Source organism: Rutilus rutilus (assembly GCF_951802725.1).
Source record: "Rutilus rutilus genome assembly, chromosome: 22".
Classification (NCBI taxonomy): Eukaryota; Metazoa; Chordata; class Actinopteri; order Cypriniformes; family Leuciscidae; genus Rutilus; species Rutilus rutilus.
In genome coordinates this window covers 23980560-24007469 of record NC_140227.1, presented here as the reverse complement: position 1 = coordinate 24007469, position 26910 = coordinate 23980560, and the positions used below count along the sequence as shown (strand labels likewise).

General features: G+C 37.3%; 1 protein-coding gene across 7 annotated transcripts in view; it reads right to left on the bottom strand.

Moving 5' to 3' along the window:
* The window catches only part of cacna1ab (calcium channel, voltage-dependent, P/Q type, alpha 1A subunit, b), a 77788-nt gene that overhangs the window by 25360 nt on the left and 25518 nt on the right, over nt 1-26910 (bottom strand). For all 7 annotated transcript variants that reach the window (XM_084394985.1, XM_084394991.1, XM_084394987.1 and 4 more), the window contains 19 exons: nt 25305-25831; nt 24538-24839; nt 23545-23680; nt 23339-23468; nt 21615-21674; nt 21422-21528; nt 14058-14157; nt 13773-13933; nt 13125-13265; nt 12843-13044; nt 11039-11203; nt 10844-10954; nt 10429-10512; nt 6886-7002; nt 6300-6365; nt 6025-6122; nt 5422-5572; nt 4293-4420; nt 1688-1784 (listed from right to left, as the gene is read on the bottom strand). In XM_084394985.1, the coding sequence (XP_084251111.1) occupies nt 1688-1784; nt 4293-4420; nt 5422-5572; nt 6025-6122; nt 6300-6365; nt 6886-7002; nt 10429-10512; nt 10844-10954; nt 11039-11203; nt 12843-13044; nt 13125-13265; nt 13773-13933; nt 14058-14157; nt 21422-21528; nt 21615-21674; nt 23339-23468; nt 23545-23680; nt 24538-24839; nt 25305-25831 (2883 nt within the window). The remainder of the gene's footprint in view (nt 1-1687; nt 1785-4292; nt 4421-5421; nt 5573-6024; nt 6123-6299; nt 6366-6885; nt 7003-10428; nt 10513-10843; nt 10955-11038; nt 11204-12842; nt 13045-13124; nt 13266-13772; nt 13934-14057; nt 14158-21421; nt 21529-21614; nt 21675-23338; nt 23469-23544; nt 23681-24537; nt 24840-25304; nt 25832-26910) is intronic.

Sequence of the window (26910 nt, the reverse complement as noted above, 5' to 3'; positions counted from 1 at the left end):
AATCACAGGCTCTATTTCTGCAATGCACATGGAAAACATAATGCGAAAATAATGCAAGATTCCTTGTTTTCAAGTTAAAGTCAACATGAAACGGCATTCAAAAAACATTTTACTTCTGCAATGTGATATTCATGAGTGAAACTGGATATTCAAAGAGAACAAAAGTTGTAGGCGACTTTATTTTATTCACTAGGAATTCATTTGAGTTGTTGCAGAGGAGGAACTACTAATTAACTTTTGATGAAAGATTATGAAGAAAACCTTTTTGGGGGTCGGAATAATACTGCACCAATGAATAAGACCTGGTAAGTGCATTAAGAAACTAAATAGGATCTATTTTGATTTCATGTTGATTTTAACAAATGTCTAAATTAATAAACGCATCATCTCTAACAATAAGACTGCAAAAAAAGTTAACAGTTGCTGTTTTGCAACAAAATCATTTGCATCTGCATGTGAGTGAGTGAGTATTTGAGTACGGTGCAGAAGGGCTGGCAAGGTACCCTCCGTTCCCGCTCTCCAGTGGATGTGTGCGTACGTGTGTGTGTGTCAGCTGGCTAACACTTTCACCGGTACCCCACAATGTAAAAAGAAAGATACAGCAGCTCACCAACACCAACACTAACAGAAAAAAAAAAACGGACAGCTTTGATTGGCTGTGGCGCACCCACGGCGGGCTGCTGCCGCTAACCTTGTAGGCGACCCGAGCCGGGCACCTCTTTCCCAGGCCTAGCGGAGGACACATGTGCCTGAGCATCTCATACATATCAGTGTAACTGATCCTGCCGCTGTAAGGGGGAGTGGGGTGGGAGGGGAGGGGTGAGAACCCCAAAAATTAAACGAGGAGAACGGGGGGGGGGGGGGGGGGATAGGAGGACAACGAAGGACGAATAAAACAATGGACAAGAAGAGAAACAATGGAGGGGGACAAACCGGAGGATGGTGGGATTTAAACCAAAAAAGGAGAAAGGAGGAGGAAATAAGAACGGCAAGAAGGAAAAACAAAGACACATAGGTTATTGTTTTGGTCTGGGCGAGGGGCGGGGTTTTGAGAGCGTGAGAGCTCTTGATTGGCTGGAGGTTAAACAGGAGGAGGGGAAGCTGGTTTTTAGTCCTAGTAAAAACACTGTTCTATGCGATCGTAGGACGGTCCCATAGAACTGCAGTGGGGCTTCAAACAGGCAAAGAAAAGCTCCGCTGCTTGGTGGTGAACTATGGCAGTCACGTCAATGCAGTCCTCTGATCCCCAACCCTCACTTCGTCCCCAAACAAGAACAATGCACACTGTTACACCCAGTTTGCCAAGGCATGGTTCAACAGCAAGCAGAAAGAAAAAAAATAACAAAATGACTGATTCGTTCGATTGTGTTTTTTTTTTTTTTTTTTTGGGCTGTTAAGAGTGGTTTATTCCACAGAGAGGTTCGTACAGACTTGGCTGTCGATGGCAGTGCATGTCATGCTTCTAAAAAGGTGTCTGCATTGTCCTGCACATTCTCATTTGTCATATCAGAATGCATACAGAGATGGCAAATAAAATAACAAAAATGAATTTCAAGTAAAAGAAGAAAAACTGTGGAGAAGAGTAAAGAAACTGAAAAAAGAAAATATATAAAAAAAGAAAAGCAACATTCATTCCAGTCTTCAATGCGAGCAGGTGCTTAAGTTTTTTGTTTAGTAGGATCCAAACCTTGCAGGCCACCCTATGAGGACATTTCTTGCCTAAGCCCAGCGGGGGGTCGATAACCCGCAATAAACTGTACATATCCTTATAATGAATGCGCCCGCTGCAAGAAGAATACAGGGAGGTTAGAGAGGGGGCAAACACAGGAAAAGAGAGAAAAAAAGAGAGCCAGAGAGCCAAAGAGGAGATGGAGAGGAAGAAGAAAAAATAGTGAAACAAGAGGAGGAGCACAAAGAACAAGAGAATAAAAGCACACATATCCATTGACAAATCACAGACCAAACCCAGTGAAGTTGTTCCACTGCCTCAAACCAAGAGAAACCCAGATCATTCGAAGGACAGCCCAACCGATTTTAAGCTATAACAAACATGTTCAGGTCATACGAAAGACTGAAATCTTCCTGGAATGGACACTTTTCACAAGACTGTGATGATGAATTTCCACACTAATTAAAAACTAGCAATAATAGATTTGTTAGCAATATTAGCAAAATTAGAAAGGTTAGATTTGTTTTGATGAAAGATCAAAAGGATAAACAATGCAGATTTATTACCACAGCCTTCTTTGAACATATTTACCAAGGGTGCAAATAATTCAAACCAAATATTACAAATATTATAAACTAAATAAATAAATGCATAGAAGCATGCTACAGCCATTATAAATAAATGCCCATTTCCCTCTTAAGACAGTTCTCATGCTATAGTTTACTTCCGTAATAAAAACCTGGAAATGTGAAAAGGGGCCATTGTCTTGGATGAATTGAAACATGCATGTGAGGGTTACTGTAGCCGAGATTTCAATGCATGTCAAAATCCAGTGCAATAAACCTCAGCTATATGCATGTAAGTGAAATCACCGAGAAAAAAAAAAAAAGAAAAAAAAAAAAGATTTGGTACAGCTGTCCTTGAATGATCTTTAGTGCTGTTCTGAATCCTCCCCCTATCACGGTGCGGAGTAAACGAATCCACTGATATGACCGTGCACATGAGAGGCTCTCTCATCTTTACGAGTCCAATGACTTAATTGAACTGCATACAGTGACAGCTATGTGGGCTTTACAGGCAAAATACATGAGGTGTATTTTGTTAACGTTTGTATGCAGTGGCAAGTACAGAAATAAGCTGCGACAGCTTGTCTGTGAAGATGTTTGCCATGCACACCTGAGCCGTAAAGATGGGAGAATTAAGTCATTGTGAAGTCAGAATCTGCCATGCACAGGGTCTTACGTTCAACTCTCTCTCTCGCTTATATTCTTTTAAATTACTTCCTCTGATTCTTGCTGTAGTTCTTATACACATATTATTATTATTATTTTTCTTCTTGAGCTTCTTCAGACCATCTCCATGCGCTCCTGCAGAACAGCACTTGAGAATGAGGCAAGCACTGGGACGGGGGGAAGTGGGAGACACTACTGACTGGGCAGACAGAGTTTGTGCAGTTGGTACAATCGGGCTCATCTACATATGTGACAAGAAATCAGACTTCAGTGGTCACATCTGTCCTAGGATGGGATAGGAAGGATTTAAAGACAAACATTGGGGCATTTTGAGAGTTTGAGATCCACTATTTGTGACAGGGCTTTATCTTGAGTGACCATGGACAGTGTTTTGGGACATTTTGGGGATGTTTTCAGTAACAAAAGACATAAGAGCTATGGAGAAGAATGGTTAGTTTTTAAGTTAGTTTGTGTGCACTTATCTGTGATAAAATAATCTTTAGAATGTTACAGTGTTTGTTAGCTTGCAGTAAGCATGTTTTTACAAATTGTTGCAATTGATTTAGGATTTACATTATACAATTTAAAGGAAATATCAATGCTTGCACGTGTGTCTATAGGCCTGTTTACACCTGGTCACTTCATGCGTTTTCTGTGATCGGATAGTTATCCGATTGCGAAAAGACCAGGTGTAAATGCCCTCCGAAATACATTCGAGACGGATTTAAATCCGATCGCTCGAACCACATCAGGAGGTGGTCTGGGCCGCATTCCAGATGAAACTGGACAAATGAAAATGCATCTGGTTGTTGAAACCACATATGTAAATTTTACTCCTCCAAACAATGCTAAAAATAAACGCGTGAGAGAGTGTTATTGGCTATATGACATGTTATAGCCAGATACGATGGCGCTACTGCAACACGCATCGCCGCAGATAAGCAGAGTATCTCTTTATCAAGCCAACGAGCAAACTACCGCAAATAAAACTGAAAGTAAGTGGCAGACGCTCAACACACAATCATCTTCATTAAAAGTAAAGAAACTAAATGATCTTACCAGTGCTCTCTCTCTCCTATTGCGGTCTTTGATTTTGAAATTAGCTGATGATCAATAAAATGCAGCTCGTATCTGTTGCTTTCGGTGATGTGAACTAAATTAAATCTGCTTATAGCGCGGGAATTTATCGGATTTATATCCGTTTTGCTTAAACACATTTATGCGACCAAGTGTAAATGGAATCGTTTTGTTAAATCTGACAGCTATCCGATCAGTAAAAACGCATGAAGTGACCAGGTGTAAACGGGCCCTAAAAGAATATGAGCATATTTAAAATGTGTTTTTGTTAGCAAAGTGTGTGTGTGTGATAAAAAGTTGTGCGTGCAACTCACCAGGCTGCTGGGTCGTACTCTGCCCATATCCTGACATACTCATCCAAATGATGTGGACCCAGGATGGAGGAGTCCCTGGTCAAGTACTCAAAGTTATCCATGATGACAGCAACGAAGAGATTCAGCATCTAAACACATAAACAGACCACCCAAAAACATACTGAATCAACTGCTTTGAAGCGAAAAATATACAGATGCATCTCTGAGAGAAAAAGTCAAATGTTAAAAAATGTGATTAAAGGGGTCATGAACTGCCTTTTTTTATTATTTTGTACTGTTCTTTGTGGTCTACTAATAGTATTAGAAAGGTTTTCACCTAAAAAAACATCATAATTAGTAAGTAATAGGCTATTTTCTACCCTGTTTTTGAGCCTCGGTCCTGAAACACTGGGTGTGCCGCATGGAAGACTTGGAAGTAACCGCCCACTGCTATTATTGGGTAATAGTGTTGCATATGTAAAATAGATTAAACCAATTAGGTCCCAAAGTTTGAAAGGACAGCTGAGTGCCCACCGATGTGAAAATCTGCGTGTCTTTTTGACAGACTTAATCCTTCATCAATGGACGCTGTTGTAATTTTGTACACATATTAACATATCAAATGACCTATAACAAAGCAATAGTAAGACAGGATAAAGAAAAAATGTTTCACAGATGTGTGTTGAGCTGTTCCTGTCAGATCCAATACAGAAGGGCACAGCTTCTTTTTTAAATTTCAGTCTCTCAAGCAAATCCTGCATCGAACTGTGCCTTGTTTACAAAGGAATCCGAAGTAAAATGTAGCGAACAAATGGACAGCTTCTTACTAACGCGATCTGGAACTGTATTAAAAATAAACTTCAACTACGCAATCCTTACGTTGGGATCTGAAGGAAGGAAATGCAACGACTGAGTTTTTCCACAACCTGACACTGCACAACGTCTTGCCGTCCCCGAAGCCATCTTCATCTTTAGCTTGTTAGCTCTAGTAACCTAGCGTTAGCGTCTCTCTGTTATTTACATAATACATGGTATACGCGATTTGGTGGGCGGGGCTAAAAAGGTAACTTTCAAGGAAAATTTTAATTCTCAGTTCATGACTCTTTAAGGTAAAGGAAGGAGTAAAGAACCAAGTGGAGGTTGTTCTCACCAGGAAAGAACAGAGGAAGATGAAAGAAACAAAGTATACATAGGCAAAGTTGCTGCCGCACTCTGGCCCTTCGTTCCCAGATTTAACATCACACTTCTTTCCTCCGAGACATGCCAGCATGATCTCATGCCATGCCTCGCCAGTGGCACTCCTGTTACCAAAACACACACATACATAATATTAAAAAAAGTTTTTGTTAACTGACAAAAAATATATTATATATACTATTAGTAGGAAAAACTTATACTTAGAAAACCTTAAAAAAGTTCTAACTTCAAATAAAAGAACTGAAATGAAAACAAATTAAAGCTAAACAGAAATATATATATATATATAAAAAAAAAATGATAAAAAGCAGACAAAATTACTAAAACTAAAGCTAAAAGTGAAGGTTTTGGTGGGTTTTTGAAGTCTTGCTCCTAAAAACAAAATAGAAAGGTTTAATTGGAAGTACTAAAATTTTAATAAATTAAATCTAAATAGTAAAAATGACAAAACACTGTAACTTAATGCTAAAATAATAATAATAAAAAAACAACAACAAGCTAATTCAAAATAATAATAGCAATACTAAAATAACACTGGTAAAGACACAGGATGGACCTGAAAAGGAGCATTAGGGCCATGATGAAGGTTCTGAAGTTGTTGTGTTCGTTGATCGCACTGTCTTCTTCTTCTTCAATATCCAAGTTCCCAAACAACTAAAGCATCACAGAGCAGATATAAAACTTATGCACACATCACAACATTCACAGATGTGATATCCCAGCAACCATATGCCATTTAAATGTTTTGATAGAAGTTTTATTTTGTCTTGATTTAGCTCTTTAAAAACTCACAGTGATGTTAGAGCTCATTTTAAACAGAACAGCTGTTACCTGCATGCCAATGATGGCATAGATGAAGAACAGAATTGCAATGAGCAGGCACACATATGGCAGAGCCTGTAAAAAGACAAAAACAGCATGAAAGGTGGATGAAATTTGAATTTTGATGGTTGGCAAACTGTAAAATAGGTTGAGTGCATTTGTCACTATGCTTTTATTTAAACGTTATAAGACCACAAGAATTTATAAAGTATTACATCTCTACAATCAATACAATGTGCCTCTATGATATTGCATGAAATAATGCACTGCAGTGATCTAATTTTTTTTGTTCATTTTTGGAGAATTTTTAAAAAATGTTCAATTCCATAAATGAGCTCAATTTGTAAAATGTTCAGATGCCAAACAATTAATTACAATATTCAAAATAATTTCAAAGAATTAATTCACTCTTTAAATCCCTTTAAGGCAGGGATGCATTTTTTATGTATAGATCAAATAGTCTCTCTTTTTTTTAACTGAAAGGTGGGACTTCAGAGTGCATGAAATTTGGCATCATAATCGGTGTAAAGGTTTTGGCGTGAAAAATGTTTGCATATATCTTAAATCTTGAGAATTGGTGTGGATGTTTTCGTACCTTAAATGACTGAACAAAGGTCCAAAGCAGAATGCGAATGGTCTCGCCCTGCCTCAAGAGCTTAATGAGACGCGCTGCTCGGAAGAGTCTCAGAAAACTCAGGTTTATGAAGTTATTCTGGGAAGATTAGATTGAAACGAATGTAGAAACGGAGACAGAGGAGAATGTTCCAGAAGAAAATGGAGAATGTAAAAGAGACAGAAGATATAGTAGAGAGATGTGAGGTAAAGTGAAGAAGAAAATCACAATCAGTTTACTTAATAACAAATCAGTTTTTTAGTAAAATAAAAAAATTATAATTTAGAAGGAAAGAGTGGGTTAAAGTAATCAATAAGTTATACAAATATTTTGCATATAAAGGTATATACATAAAGTAATGTTTAAAATAAACTTAAAATGGGATTGACAAAAAAAAAAAACGAAACAAAAAAAAAAGATCACTAAAAAATTATCAAATTAATTCAGTAGGGGCTAAAAAAAACAATCACTAAACTGTAACAGTCATCATCCAATCATATATTAAAGCATAAACTTTTTTTAATCAAATGCACTGATCTGTTGAGACAGGCAAGTCACAGTATGGAAGCAGCCCGATGCACCGCATTATTTAGGCCTTAGCAAGTTCAGGCATAAGGAATAGAATACCAACAACATTAGCCAATGGGGATTAGCTGTTGGTCATGTAATTCTCAATGGTCCAATCCACACACAAAGGTCATGCCAACTGTCTTTTCATGGCATTTTAGAAGTACTTAAAAATTCACATTTTCAATGTGGTATTTTAACACTTTCCCCGCCACTGACGGAAATTTTGTGAGAAAACGCTTCCCCGCCATTGACAGGCTTTCCGTGTTTTCACTGTTATACGGTAGGGGGTGCTGTTACACCTCTTTTGAAAGAGTACTGACTCTCCTGATCAAAACACACTAGAAGGAGATGCAGAAACAAGCAATCTCATAAATCATATGCATATGTAAAATAATGCGATCACTAAAATTAAACAGCATATAAATCAAAACTGCCTAATGTTACTTGATGGACTCGGATCTACTCCAGCTATGTTTCGATTATCGTTCTGAATCAGATCTGGATGTAGTCTTTTTGCTCAAAATATAGCTTTTTTTAATGACACTTACCCACATTCAAGTGTTGACAAAAAGCTAGGATAAAAAGGGTTTTTTGTTTAAAAGCAAAGGGTCAGCTCCTTCGTTTGATATACTGCATGTTCAGATATTCATGCAAACAAATATTCTGGGGGCCATGAAATTTTTGTGAAAATGATCAAAAACACTGGCGGTGGCTGGCAACTTTAAAAACGGTGGCAGGGAAAGAGTTAAGTACATTTGATATAATCAGTCAGCAAAATGTTGCGTTTAGACTTGGTACAATAAATAATAAGTCTCAACTGTGTGGACAGGTTATTGAGGACCAATCCCCCATTCCAGCATACACATATTTCAATGAGTGAGATGCAGAGGAGGAACTACAGTAGAGCAGAACAGGCGGATGAGTCGAGAAAAGGAGGGAAGAAATAAGGTAATGAAAGAAAAGTCATCATGCAGCTTTTGCTAAAGTGCATGGCATTCAATGATGACATGGCAACGACTGTGACTAACTGTCCAAGTGTAAAGGTATTTTTATGTGTAAAGGCATTTTTATGCAAAAACAAAACCTAGTGCTTTTATTAGTCACTGGGTAAATGGGTAGATTAGAGTCAATAAGAGCAAGAGTCATCTAATGAACTGTCTTTAACCTCTTATAAATACATTTAGGTAAATCAACTTGTCAGTAAAGTTGCTTTAATTTACTAGATATTTGCCCATATATGGTTAAATATACATATATGTATTTTTTATTAGGGTGGACAGTATGACCAAACACTTTTATGAGTAATTTTACATCATTATGGTAATACATATAATCACAAAAGAGTTATTTAGAGTTATCCCGTTGTGCAAAAACAATAGCTGTGTGGATAAATGTATCATGATATAAATACTGACACATTTTAACCATCATACCACCCAGTCCTATTTTGTTTGAGCTTTTTTTATTGCTAATAGTGTGTATGAGCATTAATGTGAGCAGCTGTCCGACTGTCAAGCATCTTTGGGGTTGGGGGTCATTATACTGGAAGCACATGCTTTGAGGAAGGAAGGGAAGGAAGAGCAAGGGATTTGGGGTAATGGATGCAATAGAAGCTGAGAATAAATTACAAACCAACCGGATTCTATGTGTTGTTGCAGTAGATGGATGCATACATGTACAGTGAGTGTGTGAGGGGTTTGGATGGGTACATATGAGATGGAAGATATGAGAGTTTCATAGTGCATTTTTTTTTGTTTGTTTTGGATTGGATGGGTTTATCGCCAACAAATCAGAGGAACAAAGAAAGCATGTAAAAAGATAAAACAGGAATAAGTCGTTATGGATACAGTCAACAGGCTGATTAATCAAACACAGGTACTGTGGGCATTGATTCACTATCAAGGCTGTTCCAGTGGCCGAACCATATTTTACTGATTTGACCAGACAGTAAAATATGAGGATTATGACCTAAAAATCTTTTTTTTTTTTAAACCATGTTACAAATACAATGCTAAATACCTCAGGGGCTGAAAATTATTTTATTAAAAAGTCTTTGGTGATTGAAATGAAGCTAAAATCAAATCAAATATTTTATTAAATTATTAAATTTTAGATAAAATGATAAATGTTATCTTGGCAACTAACTGAAATATGTTTCAGTTGAAGAACTAACATTACTAAAACTAAAACTGAAATAAAAAAATACAGCTAAATAGAAATATTAAAATACAAAAATTAAATAAGAAAAATATAAATAGAAAAATGACAAGCACATAACAAAATTACTGAAAGTTAAACTAAAATTATTATATGTATAAATACTGTAATAGTATAAAAATAATACTGCTCAGGGGAAAGTTGGAATAATAATCCACATTGTGTAATGTGTGGCCACTGGGAGAGCCCACAAACTTCAGTGTAACACATCAGAGTAAAGTGTCTGTCTAGTTTTTATAGACAGAGCACCCAAAAAGCACAGTGAGGAAACAACACCAGCACAAGTACACACTCAAACACTGACATTCACACACAAATCCCAGTACAAATACACACAACACTTAGCAACAGCATGAACACATGATGTGGAAGACTGAACAGGTAAATATTCAAGTAGACAAAAGTTTTAACATTTTGCTGACAAGCAATTAAGTTTGAAGTGTTGCATTTAAAACTTCCTCATTAAACATGTAAAATACTGTATGAAAAAGTATGTAATAATAGGTTGATGTATATCATATACATGCTATATATTCAGTACTTAAATATTCATGTGTGTGGGAATGCAACTTTTTACAGTCACAAGAAAGGGAAGTGATTGTAAGAGATGCATTTACAGGGATTAAAAGGAGTATTTATGTATTTATGTGTATAAATTCACATTTGTCCATTCAATTCCAACATTAATCAAACTGCAATCTGTATTTGCATTCTAAACTTGTCTAAAAGTACACTTACCCCAAACTCTGTCACTAAAATATCTGTGATGCTGCCGATAACGGACACAAAATCAAAAATATTCCAAGCGTCTCGGAAATAATTCTGCAGAGAAACAAAAGGAGAGCGTGAGTTAACCAATCATGTCAGAGTTCTCGGGGAGCGAGGACCCATATTTGACCCAATCCTCCAATGACAAGACTATTAAAGAAGTATAGCCAATCAAATGCCTGTCACCATGGAGACAGGCAGACAAGTGCATTAGATGTTTTTTTTTTCCCCAAACACATTTTTCGAAAGGGGTTAGGGAAAGAAACGTTTCATAAATATCTCAGGTCTAAAAAAGTAACAGGATGTATGAATTAATAATGGGTGATATCTTTAGATTGTGCAATGAGTAATGCTAGGAAGAGCAGGATGTATGAACGCGACTTACTTTGATACCAAAGGCAATGATTTTCAGAATACACTCCATGAAGAAGAGTGTCGTGAACACGATATTCAGGTTCTTCAGGACTTTATCATACGCCTCGGAGGCCCCGTCATACTGGAAACATAGATTAATGAAAATGTAGACCCTGATGGATGTACAGACATGATTGATGCTAGGGGAGGAAGAAGAAGCTCGTACCTTCATCATAAGGACGACTGTGTTGAGCGCAATGAGAGCCATGATACTGTACTCAAACGGAGGCGACACCACAAACTGCCACATTCGGTACTGAAAGCTTTGCTTGTTCTGAGGCATGTGGCGCGTTAGAGGTTTGGCATTTATAGCAAAATCAATACAGGCTCTCTAGAAGACACAGAACAACAGAAAACAGTGAAAGAAGCATCTGACATATCACGTTGCACGTTTGTTGCAGTGGAAAGACAAGTGAAAAGTAAAACTGTGCAGCAGTAAAACCGAATAATGCTCATAACTATTTTTTTTTTACATTTGCATTTGGTTAAATATAAAAAATTAATGTGCACAAATGTAATCATCTCAATTGAAATGAGACGATTATGCCCTAGGAACACCGTTTTATATACATGAATAGGAAAACTAAGTTTTCTAATGATGTAATTATTCATGCCTCATCTATGGAATTTTATCTCAAACTGTAGAAAAGTCAAACAACTTCCAGCGAACAGTTCCTCTGCCAAGTGTTTGTGCTTGGAGTGTCTGATGCCCATATGTACAAAAAATATTTTTTATTAATTTATTATTATTATTTTGTGTGTGTGGCTCTCTCTTGCTCTGTCATCTCTTAGGGTCATTCCTTGATGAAAGCCATTGTGTTTTCATTTTCGCTGTCAATCATCAATAACCTGTGTGACATCACTGTTTTCACTGCTCTTGTTTAGTCCAACCTTTTGCTAGCGTTGTTCTAACTGTGACAATCTTTATTTGTACCGTTTTTGTTTTGTCATCTTGCATTTCTTACATTTTTTGTTATTTTCCCATTGTTTTCACCATATACTGGGGAAAAGTGGACAGGTAAGATGTCAAGTGAAATACATTGTGCAACACTATTAGATGCACTTGGTTAGAAGTGACCTGTAAGTTTTGTATTTTGGATAGTGTAGTTGAGTTAGGGTGTGTAAAGGCTGAAGACTTTTGATTTCTTTACTTTCTTTATTGTTAGTTAGATTAGAGGATTATACGCGAATAGCCTTGGGTTTTGTTTAGTTCTTTTCTTTCCTTTGGCTCCGCTCGCGTCCCTTTTCATATGGAATTTTTGACCAGGAAACTTGATGTATAGAGCCACAACGGCATAAGTCAGTCTACTCTTTATCCTAAAATTGTACTAAACTGTTTGATTCATATGGATTAGTTTTCACTGTCTTTATGAACATTTTGAAGCATGAAAGTGGTAGTTGCATAGAATGTCAATGGAGGGACAGAAATCTCTCAGATTTTATTAAAAATATCTTCATTTGTGTTTTCGAAGTTTGGAATGACATTATGGTAAGTAATTGATGACAGAATTAAAATTTTTGAGTGAACTAACAAACACTTAATACTTAAACACTTAATAATAATAATAATCATAATAATAACAACAACAACAATAATAGAATATATTTATATATTTAGCAATCTGCTCCTTTCTAGAGTTTGCAATAAAATTGACAATTTCACAGATGAGATTTTCAGTCAATATTTAAGTTTATAATCACATTTGTACACAAATGGCTATTGCAACTTTTGACTCAAAATGAGTCTGAAAATGTAGGTTGAAATACCACATTTTTAATTATATAAAATTATTTACCATTGAACAACTTTTTAGCAATGAATACAACTAAACTCTGTCCACAATCTCAGATATAATTTATAAACACAATGCACACTATGCAGTTGAAGGATTTATAGGATGTTGCCTGAAATTTTGGTCAAAATTAGGTATGTTAGTTTGGTTTAATGATGTAAATAAAATAGCAATTACCTCATTCTTTTCAAGGCTGTAGTCCTCCATCATCTTGTCTCCTTGCTCCTGGAAAGTGATGATGATGAGAGCTACAAAGATGTTTACGAAGAAGAAGGGGAAGACAACGAAGTACACCACGTAAAAGATGGACATTTCCATCTTGTACCCTGGGCTCGGGCCCTGATCCTCAAAAGTGGAGTCCACAGAGTGCTTCAACACCCTGAAAGAGAAAAGAAAGGAAGAGGCGATGACACCAGAGATGACACACAAGCGCTTATTTTTGAGAGAATGCCAACTCACTGCGGCCATCCCTCTCCAGTGGACACAGTAAAGAGAGTAAGCAGGGCCCAAAGCACGTTGTCGTAGTGGAAATCGTACTTCTTCCACTCCCGCTTCTGCGATTTGACCTCGTTATTACGCTCATACACCAAATATTCGCCCCTGAAACACAAATACACATGAAAAACTCAACAAACTGTCTTTTTTCATAATGATGGTTGTGTATAGGCAGTTCACACCAAGGACGATAACTACAACTATAAAGTTTTAGTAATGATTGTAATTCTAATCGGTTATACAACGGTAATGACACAGAGGAACAATATTGTTGGAACAACTTTTTAGAATGATTTTTTCCAGCTAAAGAATGATAAAAACGCCAATCAGATTGACGCCAATCAGAATCCACCCGACTTTAAAAAGTTGAAACATTTAAAATGGCAAATGTCAGCACATGCTTATAATAAACAGACCGTTATCATGCATTGGTGTGGATGCTAATATGGTTATCGATAAACGTATCTTTATAGTTATCATTGGTGTGAACGGACCTTAAGTGTATTACTGTGGACCACGTCGCCAAATTCATGTCACTTTTGGATACCTGTTGCATGCAAAATTGTGATTTTTGACTAAAATCATCTTTAATTGCAGGTCATCTCTCCTTACCTGCAGTCACGGGCGAACTCTTTGGACTCGTCGGTACAGTAGAAGAATCGTCCCTTAAAGAGCTGCACGGCCACCACAGCGAAGATGAACATGAACAGCATGTAGACAATGAGGATGTTCAACACGTTCTTCAGAGAGTTTACTACACAGTCAAACACCGCCTGGGAGAAGGAGACGAATGAAATTAGTGTAGTGCACTCATTTAGAAAACAAAACATGGGAAAACAGGATGATGCGATAACATGCATCTCAGCTGTGTAGGTATATGTGTGTCTTTGACTGTACTTTTAGTTTAGGAAGACGTTTGATGGTCTTGAGTGGACGAAGCACCCTTAGGACCCTCAGAGACTTGATGACACTGATGTCTTTCCCCTTACTGCTCCCCCTGAGGAGTGGAGGCAAACAACAGGACATTAACATGCTGTACAATGAGAACGAAAGAGTGATAACGACATTTTGAAAGACCGTCTCCAACTATTCCCATCACATTTCACTTCTAGTTCATTCTTCGAGCTTCCATTTTACTCTTAATGTAGAAGATAGTTTCAATATCACCATGCAACAGTTAATACTATTATATATACGTATATTATGTTGTAGACTAATTTGTTGTGGAATGCTTATTATCAAAAATATTTTTTTTTTCTTCAAGCAAGTTTTCACAGGCCTTCAGATTCTCTGGACAGATGTTTTCTTCTCTGGACATTCCAAAAGCATAACACATTCAAGTAAGTATCAAAACTGTCAGGCATTTTCTGGTGCAATGCCCAGCCAAACCTCTTTCTTTCTTTTTTCGTTTTTTTTTAGCTGTGTTAGAGCAGACAAGGGAATGGAGGTCTGGGATATGGAGGCTGTTTGTGTTAATTGTAGGTAACATGACAAGACTGAGGGTTCACTGAGATGCAAAAGGCTAGCGGACTTGAGTCCAACTGTATCTTGTCCCTAGAAGAACTTGAGGAAGCTCAAACCAGGAGACAAAGACAAGTTACAAGGACATTTCATTGCATTCAAACTGATAAGGGAAACAAAAGGAAAAACTGTCAATAAATTTCCTGCCATTTGGATTTTTACAAGAAAATCGTCAAGAAATGCTTGCCATTTTGAAGAATTTTTTTGACCAGGAAACTTGATGTATAGTGCCATAGTCTGTCTACACTGGAAAGCGTCAAAATTGATTATCCTAAAATATTCATGATAACGGATCAATCAGCTGTAAGATCAAGGTTATAAAAATAATTGCTTAATTGCAAACAGAAATCGAGGAATTAAATGGACTTTGCACGGGTTATATGCAGTATATATATATACGGTATATATATATATATAAATGACATGAAAATAAATGAATGCTTGGTAAATAAAAAACAAAAAAAAACAAATTAAAAATAAATATAAAAAAGAAAAATTGAGGTAAATAATGGGTTAATGATGAGGTTATTTAAATATATAACTAGTGCTGTCAAATTGCGATTAATTGCATCTAACATAAAAGTTTGTGTTTATATAATATGTGTGTGTATATATATCATATTATATTTATATATATATAATATATATAAATATGTGTGTGCGTGTCTGTGTGTGTATATATATATATGCATCCATGTAATGTATGTACACACACATATTATATAAACACACAAATAATCACGATTAATCGATTTGACAGGACTATATATAACTAATAATATTCATAGTAAAAAAAATGACAATTAACATTTGTGAATAAAGTTATTTTATTTTATTTATTAAATGATAATGTTAGTGATCTTGCATCCAGTGTAGACAGTGTTAGCCATCAAGCATTAATCCTTATTGAGCCAAGCTCAGTCTTATGAATGTGGCAGAGGTATTTCTTTGAAGTATTTACACAGGTCCCAAACACAAACAGAAGTGAACTCTTCAATCAAGCGGCCAAGACAGCTGTCTTTAACTATGAACTTCCAGGCAAGTCCCAGCTGAAGACCAGCCAGCTCATGACAGATTGATTGAGTCGCATTGGAAAAGGTCCAGGTTACCAATAATCAATTACTCGCTCCTGACTGTGCTCAGAGAAAGGTGTGCAGTACTGTAAGCAGTGTACAAAAGTGCGATCTCTTCTGTAACTTTGTGTTCAGACGTTTAGGTCCACAGATGGACCCGTTATAACCAATGTAAGTCACGGGCAGAATAAAACAAGCAGTGGAATGGAGAGAACCAGAGTGGATGAGCAAAGAGGAAGGGAAGAGGAGGGATTGTCGGGAAAGGAAAAAGAAAGAAAGAGAGAGAAGCCATCGCGTGAGCTGGACGGTAGCCGTGCGACAATAAGGAGGGGAGACTTTACCGAGAGAGGCTCCTGTTGATCACCAAGGCGTAGACATAAGAGAGGTTAGAGACAGACAGCGGAAGAAAGAAAGAGACAGAAAAGAGAGGAATACACACACACAGAAAAAGAGAAAGAGAGACAGAAAAAGAAACAAGATACTGGGAGTGGTTTGCAGAGGAACAACATCAATATGAGAGACAGACAAACAGAGAAAAAGGACCAAGCAAAAAAACTCCAGCGAATGATTAAAAGAGTTGAAAGCCCCCGTGTTCAGATATTTAAAACTACAGATCAAGTCAAGTCAAACAAAATTAAAGATGCACCAAGCAATGTTTTACACATATAATAGGACTTTTGACACATACGTTAATTCAAATTATTGCAAAATTGATCACGGCTGACAAATTCACCTGAATTGGTAATTAAAAAACAACTGCTTTTGTGTGATACAACATCCCCTCCAACAGTGGTCATTATTGGAACTTTGCTTAGTGCGTCTTTAAGTAATGTATTCCAAAACAATTATATAGACACATATAACTGACCCTTTGCCAAACGCTGCCTACTTGGTTACTTTTATTCGCTCACACAAGCCTTACAGTGAGTCCCATAGGAGTGAATTGGAGTTTTTCATGAAATTCATATATATGCTTATTTGCATATTTGTTTAATAATGTCTGTAAAATGTTGGGGTAAAACTATCAAACAAAGCAATTCCTCCATAGGCACATATTAGTCAGCAACAGTTGCTAAGGTGGGTTTTGCCAGTAATGTTGGAGGCAGGGATTAGCTAAGGTTCAATCAAAATCCAGATGAAATCCTTAAAACTTTAGAAAGCTGTTGAGAGATAGTGTACAGTTCTAAGATAAGATCATATCTATCTGTTCATTTCACAAACAAGCTCATTATCTGATAAAAGATTTTATATATATATATATATATATATATATATGAAGAGTTCAGATGCAAAAGCCTCTGAGTGCCATCTGAAATTTTCTTCTAGAATGATCATTTTTATCAAGCTCGTATATTTAAGTTCAGTAATTTCACTTAAATGACAATTAATAGGTAATCTTCATTGCCATTTAAGTGAAATTACTGAACTTAAATATACGAGTTTGATAAAAATGATCATTCTAGAAGAACATTTCAGATGGCACTTAGAGGCTTTTGCATCTGAACTCTTCATATATATATATATATATATATATATACACACACAGTTTTCAGAATCATAATAATCCACATATGATCATATTTAATTATGTAATATTATTATATACATATAATAAAATCTAATTATATTATAATAAAATATTATACAAATATTATAATAAAATTAATGTGAACTGATCTGCTAAACAAATTTAGCTGCTTTAATAGTGATTAAATCATGCTTGCAATTCACACACACACACACACACTAAGTGTGTGTGTGTGTGGCAATTTTGAGCATGAGTCTGCTGCTCTTTGCCATATTGACTCTGACTGAATCATTCTCATACACTAACCCCTGCTAGGTATTTGGCAGGTCTTTACTCAGGGCCTGTCCCCAATCAATAACTAAGGATTCAAACTTGTCACACTTATAGATTAGGACAACCCACTGCAGTAGGAGAGAATCCTCCCTCTACCATGCCAACTCTGAGAGCAGGGGGAGATTCTCGCCACCTTAGCCCTGAATCAGCACACTGTATCAGACACTTGAGCCAGAATGGAGGTGGAATCCGTAACTGACTGCAATGGAGCCAAAATGGCCGCCACACTGCTGTCGCCTCAAGGTGGCAGTGTTCGACGGTATTTATTTGAGTAACTTTCAAGCAGCACATACAGTCCACAACCCCACACATACCTAATTTACCAATCCAAACTTCCAGCACCTATTTGTTTACATGCTTCGCAGGTATTTGTAATAACTTCATTCTTTATTCTAAGAATGAAGGTGCCAAAAGCATAATCATTTGTTGAGTCGTTTTGTTCTTATTGTGAGACTATAACAAATGGGCAAGCCTTTCCTCCACCAAACCAAGGTATTCTGGGTAATCAGAGATGCTTGTGTGTCATATGACCATGCCTATACCCAGAATGCATCCATTTAGAAAGCATTAAGCAGTGGAGAGAACAAGACTTACAGCAATAGTTCACTCAAGAATAACATTTTGTCATTTATTCACCCTTATGTTGTATCAAACCTGCAAGATGTTTTTTTTTTTTAACCATGGAACACAAAATGAGGCATATTGAAAAAACAACATACAGGTTTGAAACAGCATGACAGTGAGTAAATAATCACAGGTTATAATGAAACGGTATAACCTTTCATTTCATATGTGCGTGAGTGCGAGAGAGAGAATGAGATGAAGGACAGAAGATGAACAAACGTCAAAAACACCAATTAATGAGAAGCAACTGTCAACCTGGAGTCTTCTTTTCTTGTGTTCCTTTATTTCCTTTACCATATCCTTCTATATCTATTGTTCTCTCTGTCTCTCCACATCTCTTGTGGTCTCTCTTTTTCACACACTTTGTCAGACTCAACAAATGGAGGCCCAAATGATAAACAGCTTGACAGCTGGAGTTGGTCCAAGGCAGCTTAGTGCTGATGGAGAGGAGAGGAGAGGAGAGGAGAGGAGAGGAGAGGAGAGGAGAGGAAAGGAAAGGAAAGGAAAGGAAAGGAAAGGAAAGGAAAGGAAAGGAAAGGAAAGGAAAGGAAAGGAAAGGAAAGGAAAGGAAAGGAAAGGAAAGGAAAGGAAAGGAAAGGAAAGGAAATTGGATGGGGAAGAATTGTTTTGAGGAATGAGAACAGGAAAAGACACAGGACAGAAACAGGGTTGAGAGGGTGGAGAGGGTTCATTTAGATTAGGGTCAGGGGAGGGGAACTGGGCATTATGTGTGGAGTGATTTTTAACTCAAAGCAGGATTTAAACATATCAGGCCATGTGTATTCGAACATACTGTACGGCCTGATAGGTTTCACTACAGGCATTCAGCTAACAGTCATTCATATCAGCATACCATGTGAATTCTCTTGGCAAATATTTCAGTAAAAAAAGGAGAAAATTGGTTACTCAATTACATGATCCTTCAGAAATTATTCTTATAAGCTGATTTGGTGCTCAAGAAATTTCTTATTATTATCAATGATGAAAACAGTTGCGCTGCTTATTATTTTTTCCAGGATGTTTTTATAAATAGTAAGTAAAAAAAAAGAAAAGTAAATTACTGATCAAATTTTTTGAACGGTAGTGTATATATGTTTTTTTAAATACAATAATTAGCTTAAATCTCAAATCTGCATATTAAATTTGAGGCCAGTGCATGTATGCTGATAGTTTGACTGATGTAAATAATCATGTCCACCTTCCTCAGTCCCTAATTTTTATTGCTTGTTGGGGCCAATGTTGCTTGCAAAGACGTTTGGATAGCAAAGTGTTACCAATGACAAAACAGTTTGACAAACAGTAAAGCAAATTACAACTTAAGACTATTTCAAAAGGCTCTTGGTTAGCTAGCAAGTTGCTATTTAGAATGGATTTTTCAGAATTACTAGTAGCATGTGATTTGAAGGTGATTATTTCTTTTAAGGTCACATGTCATGATGTTGGCTAAATGCACAGCTGAAAAAATAATTTGAACTGAATGCACATGCAATAATGTAAACACGTGCAATCACACATAATAAACAGATAGATGCCTATACCACATCAAAAAAGATGCATGAGATGCATGAGATATTTATTTACTTACCTATTTAATTTTGCTATTATTATTCCAAAGCCTTGTTTAAAAGTGTGCAGACACTTTTAATGCCACAAAAACCAGTGTTATGCCATTTATGACACCCAGCAATCCACCAAATAATCTTACAAACATGAAAAACTTGTTTCTTGTATACACATATGGGGCTGAGGAGGATGTACACATACTAGATCATACATGCATAACAGACACTTAAAAGAATAAACAAAAAGGGCTAAACAAGAGTAAAAATCATTCCACGCTCAAAGCCCCATCAGCAGTGTTCACTTGCTCTCCTTTCTTAGTGACTAGCTGATCTTCCCACTCTGGGGTTCAGTTTTATTCTTCAACCACTCTCTTTATATCCCCAGGCTACTGCTCCCCCAGGCCGTGCATAGGAAAGAAACCAGAGTACCTGTGGCAGGACGAGCTCTCGCTGATCCAAACATGGAAACCGCCTGGGCACTAAAGGGCTACAGGTGCCTGGAGACCCCTCACCCCCACAGGGCCCCAAAGGGCACAAAACTACCCTTCTCAGCAGGGGGAAAGTGTGAGGGGACAAGGTTATGGTGAATACTTGGTTGGTGGAGCAATGACGATGGAAAAGAGCCCTGATACTCCAACAAAACAAACATTTTGCTTATGTTTAATCAATTCTGTAAATTACATATCATGGTAGAGTTTCTAAAAATCTAATAACTAACTCACTAAATAAATAAATGAATGTACTAGTAAAAGCTGATTAGATTTATTTATTCATTTATTTATTTTATTAGATTTTTTTAAAACATCATTTTTTATTTTAAATTGGGTCATGGTAGAGTTTCTAAAAGAATAAAATAAAATCAGTCAATAAACTTTATTAGATACATTTGGAACTCACGTGTGAGATTAGTGGGGACTTATATCTGAGATTTGAGCAGAATTCTCCATTTGCTCAATTTGGATAATTTCACTAAGATCCCATTTGTGCATTTGTTGGTTTTGACTGGAGTTGTTTCAGAGAATGTTTATGGATTGATTGAAAGTCTTGGTTAAAGGAGGAAACAAAGAAAAGTTGTTTTTGCACCAGGAGGAAGGACAGAGTGTGAGATGAGATAAAAGATGAATGGTGAGGGACGAAAGACAGACAGGCAAACAGAAGTGTCGGACACACAGTATCATGGAGGGAAAAAGTTTGTGTGCATCACATAGAACTAATGGCAGGAGTTGAATGGGAAAGAAATAGGGCTGAAGCCAAGAAGAAAGCTGGGGGAGCTCATTGGTCAAAGAGAAAATATAGAGATAGACAGGCCAGTCCTGCCAGAAAGTGATTGTTTGTGTGAGCGTGAGTGTGTGTAAAGAGAGAAAGACCTTCATCTTCGTGTCTGATTGAGTGAGACAGAATGCAAAGTGACCAAAAAATAAATAAATAGTAATAGAGAGCTGAGAAGAAGACCATGCATTGCTGACAGGAGAAAAACAGAGAAAGAGACCAAGAGAGAAAGTGGCAGAAAGTATTAAAGAGACTCCAAGGTGGCAGTGGGGCAACAGGGTGGCAGAAGAGAAGATAAGAGGCAGCAGGCAGCACTGTGGGGCAGGAAGTGGTGGAGCAAAGGGCACTTACGTGAAGGCAAAGGCTACCAGGGCACCACTAACCACTACAAAGTCCAGAAAGTTCCAGAGGTCACGAAAATATGAGCCCTCATGCAAAACCAAGCCTAACACCACCATCTGAAACACAGAGCACAGGATTAAAGCAAATAGATAAAATGACACGCTAAAAAGCCACCGCAGAAATCATCTCGTGCACACTTTACCTTGATGAGCATCTCAAAGGTGAAAACACCCGTGAATACATAGTCAAAGTAACGCAAAACCTGGAAAAAAGAAGCAAATGTATTGAAAATGTTTGCCATCAAATACAGTCTATACGAGAACAAAACAACCAACACAAATCACATCAAATCCATTTAAATCTGAGTTTTGTCCAAACTAGCTGTTAGGACTAGCTGTTGGTTGCTCGTGTTGTCCCGCCCACAGTGAAATCTCATTGGTTCAAAACACTGCAGATGTCAAACATCTAAAATATTTCTGATTGCTAATTGTAGTTTCAATATGGGCAAAAAACACTTCATAAAAATTCCTATTAAAAAGATTTAATTGTGAAAGAAGATTTATTTGAAAGCACAGCTTGAGACAGTAGCCGCGTTTCCACTGTCGGGCCAGTGTGAGCCAGGGCTTTAAACGGGCCGTGCCGGGCTAAAAGCCCCGGGCCTGTAGCACCGAGCCCAAAACCACACTGCGTTTCCACTGTCTGGCCAGAAGCTCCACTGCGCTTCACTAAAACACGCTCGTAACACGCCTCTCTGGAACAACGTCACACAAACCCATCATTTCACCAACAAATGAAAACTAATCAGAAAGAAATTACTGGAAACGGCGAGATCGCAAAACAAACATGATAAAAGTGACCGTTTACTTGAATATTTAAAAACCAAGAATCGATGTTTTACCACAGGTTTACAATACAAAGTGATACATTGATCATAATGAATTAATCTGTGTCAAAATCAGAAATAAAGTGGTTTACCATTAGGTCTATTTCAAAAAAGAAAGAGGACAGACTTACTTATTCTGCCGCGTCTGTTTCTGTTTATTTGTAGTTACAGGACATACTGTATTTACATCACATTTATAAAGAATGATAATTTCTACAAATATGCCACCAAAAATACGACCTGAGGAGCTTTAGCACTCTCTCCCAGTAGGCTATAGGCTACAGTTATATTTTCAGTCAGAGAAACAGAGGAAGCTCCCGAAAAAAAGTTGCTTTATTTTATGATAGTCCGGTATAAAGAGACTAGTATGACAGTAGGCTACTGACAGATTAAAAAATAAAACCTTGATTGTGATAGCCTTTATGATTTGTCTGATTTCTTCAAGCGTTCATATTTCCCATGTTTACTATGGTAATGGTTAGCGTGCATAGTCTTTTGCATCGCGTATAAATATTTCTACCTTATACGGTGATCAGAATCCACATCGGATCACAAACAGAAGGCATTCAAACATGAAAGTGACATTTGAGGTAAATGATTTTGAAAGTCTTTAATGCTGATGTTAGCTGGTATATGAAGTCATCTGGCGCTGCCGTCTCCCGGCTCAGGTAAACTTCGCTTCTGTTCGTAACCACTCCTCTAGCCCGAGTTGGCCCGCTTTGGACCAAGGTATTCGTCGGGCCAGAAAACCCTGGCCGTTGGCCCTGAGGAAGCCCTGATGAGGCCCGAGGAAGCCCCGGAAGTGACAGTGGAAACACGACTGGCCCTGGCACGCACTAGCACGCCCGCTTTAGGCCCGGCAGTGGAAACGCGGCTAATGTTAAGATCTCTTCTAAAACTTATAATACATAGCTAGCTACCACATTGCTGTATGTTGAACGCCTAAAATTGTTCTGGTTGGTGGTATTTTCAAGTAGGCAGAACATTACTTCTAGAAGGTTAGAAAGTTTCAACACAAAAAATATTCAGAACATTAGTCTTACGTTGTTTCGAGGTGATTCTGGCGATACGGGATCTTCAGCCGCTAATGCAATACTGCTCATAGCGATGACTGACAGAATACACATCTCGAAATAACGTAGCGTCAGTATGTAGTGACAGCATCTCCGGAACCTGAAAACCCACATTGGTTATGATAAGTAAAATTTACTTTGCACACATGCACTTACACACTTGAACACACACTTACGGGTTGGTTGTGGATAGAATGAAACAGGAACTGAATGGGGGAATGGGTTTGGGTCCGTCTTCGTCGCCACCATTGTCTTCTTCCTCTTCTTTCTTCTCTCCTTCTTTAGCCGGTTCTGTGTTGGCATTTTTGTTTACTGCACAATGAAGGGAATGTGGGAAGAAAGAAATGCTCAGAAATCCACAAACATAATCAAGTATAAAACAGTCCAACATCAGCTTTTAAACATGAATAATTGTCTGACCATAAATGCATAATGTCACTTATAGATAGGCTTGCACAGAATCTGTGCCCTTAGAATATCTATTGGCAGTACCAAGTCCATACTTGCTCTGCAGCAGCAGCAATAATCAACAGCAGCAGTGTAGCAGATCTAGTCCAAGACCAAATACATTAACATTGCCATAAGCATGAACATGCTAAAACTATTTCGAAAGTCGTCATGATTGAACTGCAATTTTTTTTATAATTGCAATTTCTCTATTTAAAAATAATAAAAAAATGGTGTGCAATTTTGTATATTTCAGCAACCAATCTCAAGCTACATTTAACACATTTGACCACATTTAAATTCAGTTTTTCTTTTTAAAATCAATGCAATAAAATGTGAACAAAGGTGTATAGATTTGGGCCTAAGATTTACATAAAAAAGTTCACACACATTTTTTTTTTTTAATATGTACTCACCCTCATGTGGTTATAAAACTGTTATAAACTGTTTTTTGCGCATACAATGTAAGTCAATGGGGTCAAAACAACACTGGACTATTGATTTGTATTGAATGAATATTAAAAAAACGTATCTAAATATTATTATTTATCAAAATATCTTCTTTTGTGTTTTACAGAAGAAAAAAAAGGCATATAGGCTTGGAAAGATATGAGGGTGAGTCAATTATGACAGTATTTTCATTTTTGGTTAAACCATCCTGTTAAAAGTTTAAAAGTGAATCCTCCAAAAGTTTTCTGTAATCACACATGCACATCCTTCACCTTGTAACTTGGCGTTGAGTGAGGGGTAAATCGGGGGCATATCTATGGCAGTGTGGTCGAGTTTGCTGGGGGTTTTGGTGGAGTCTGTCAGAATGAGACTGCTGTCATGGAGATCTGGTCCACGCAGGTTCAGCAGATTATTAGCCTGCTCTGGGTCACAGTAGGGGTCATAAAGATCAGGATCAGGGTCATGGATGGCCATCTTGCTGCTGTTTCGCAGGTTGTCCAGATCCTCACTGTACTGGCTCTCCGTGTGAGATAGACCTGGCTGAATTGGACGAGCCAACGATAAACTAGACTCTCTGAAAATAAATAAATAGATAAAAACAGGGGAAGACAGGTTAACAGCTGAAACAACAGTTATACTGTAATTAGCTGCTTAGATTTAGAATTATTCGTTTATAATTATTTTAGTATCATTCATATATTATAGTTTTTATTAATATTTTCAAGTCATATTAATTTTTTATCATTTCTGTTTTCATTTTAGTCAGTAATTTTGTAATTTTGTTTTGTCATTGTTATTAGCTGTTGTATTATATATATATATATATATATATATGTTTAAATATATGTATATAAAGTTTTATTTATTTTTATTTCTATTTTAGTTTTATAATTGTTCAAAGATTTATTTCAGTCGATTCATTTAGATGATTCTTGTAAATGATTCACTGAACAAAATGATGATTCACTGATTCAATTCAATTCATCCAGTTCCTGTGCAGTTTCAAACGAACACAGTTACACAAATTTAGCACACTCACTGTCTAGCTTGATGCTGTCGACTCCGATCCCTATCCCTCCTTCCATCTCCATCCCCATGGTTTCCATGGCGATGCCTCCTCTGCCTCTTCTCTTGGCCCTCCTCCCCTTCTCCTCCTGTCTCTCCTCTGCTGTGGTGTTCTCTGTGTCTCCTCCCTCTTTCTGCTCCATCTTCATCCCTCACCCTTCTGTGCTGGTGGTGTCGGGGGCGCCTGTGCTCGCCTGCGCCCTCCACGTCCTCGCCTCCTCTCTGGGCATATTCGCACCCTGCGTCCCCCAGCTCTGGGTGGTGTAGGGACTGGCGGCTGGAGTGGGTGTGGTGGTGGTGGTGGTGATGATGATGACCGTGATGATGGTGGTATCGGGGCTGGTGCTGCAAGTATTCTTCACTCCTCTGCTGGTTCAGCTCCTGGGGGTTTGGTTCACCCGGTCGGGGCTTGTTGGTATTGTTGTTGCGGTTCTCCTGAGGATTAACAACTAGTGGGCGGTCCAAGTGGGTCTTCATGTCAGGACGGTTGCGGTAGTTCATCTAGAGATACAAAAGCAGATTTGATCAATTAAACATTTTTACTTTCCTAAGAAAAAGAGTGGTAAACATTAAATCAAAATGGACCCATTTACAGTAATATGTTACAAAACCAGTTTTATTGTGAACTGGGAAAGCACCGATATTAGAATAATGGTCAATAATATGAAATAATTATTTACATATAATGTTAAAATTCAATATTATTTTGTCTAAATAAGCTATTTTAACTAAATAAGTTAAATAAAACACTAAAAACCAAAGTTAATCATTTAAATGCTGCAAATGAATTTACACAACATTATAACGTACAGCATGATAAATGGATATTCTGAGATTTGCTAAAGATTACACTTAACTGTGTTTTAATTGGTGTTACTGTTCAAAAGTTATGGGTTGGCAAGAATTAAAGTTTTATAACAATTTAAAATGACTGTTTTCTATTTTAATGTATATTTTTTGCAGTCATTACTTCAATCTTTAGTGTCACATGATCCTTCAGAAATCATTAGGGGTGACCCCGAATAGTCGAAGATTCGATGCTTCGATAGGAGGAGCCTGATTCGACTACTGATCTCATGGTCGAATCTTCGCAGAGGTGTTATGAAACGAGGATCATGCCCCTTTGGCTATATGAGGGCGCTCAATTTCACATAGAACTAGCTTTTATGTCAATACGTTAATATTCAGCCTATTATGATAATGCTGTATATAAAAATGTGCAAAGAAAGAAGCTTTTAATAAATATTTTTTAACGTGCGTGAATAAATCCAAACACCCCGTGACAGATTTAAGTTTCACTTTCGATCCGTGACCGACAGAGGAGCGTCTTCGCGGCAAGGATTTAAATCTTTAACAATGTCTGGGATAAGAAAATCTAAAGTGTGGATGTACACCATCAGAAAGGATATTCTCCAAGGCTGGATTTAGCATCAGGAAAACCATTATCGCACTTCTGCCGGCCAACGTTAACACGTTTCACGCATAGACTGGGTTTCACGTTAGAATGTATTTTATCCGCGCGCACAATTTGAAAAGACTCCAACGGACACAGACTGGTTTGTTCTCTCGATCAGGTAGGG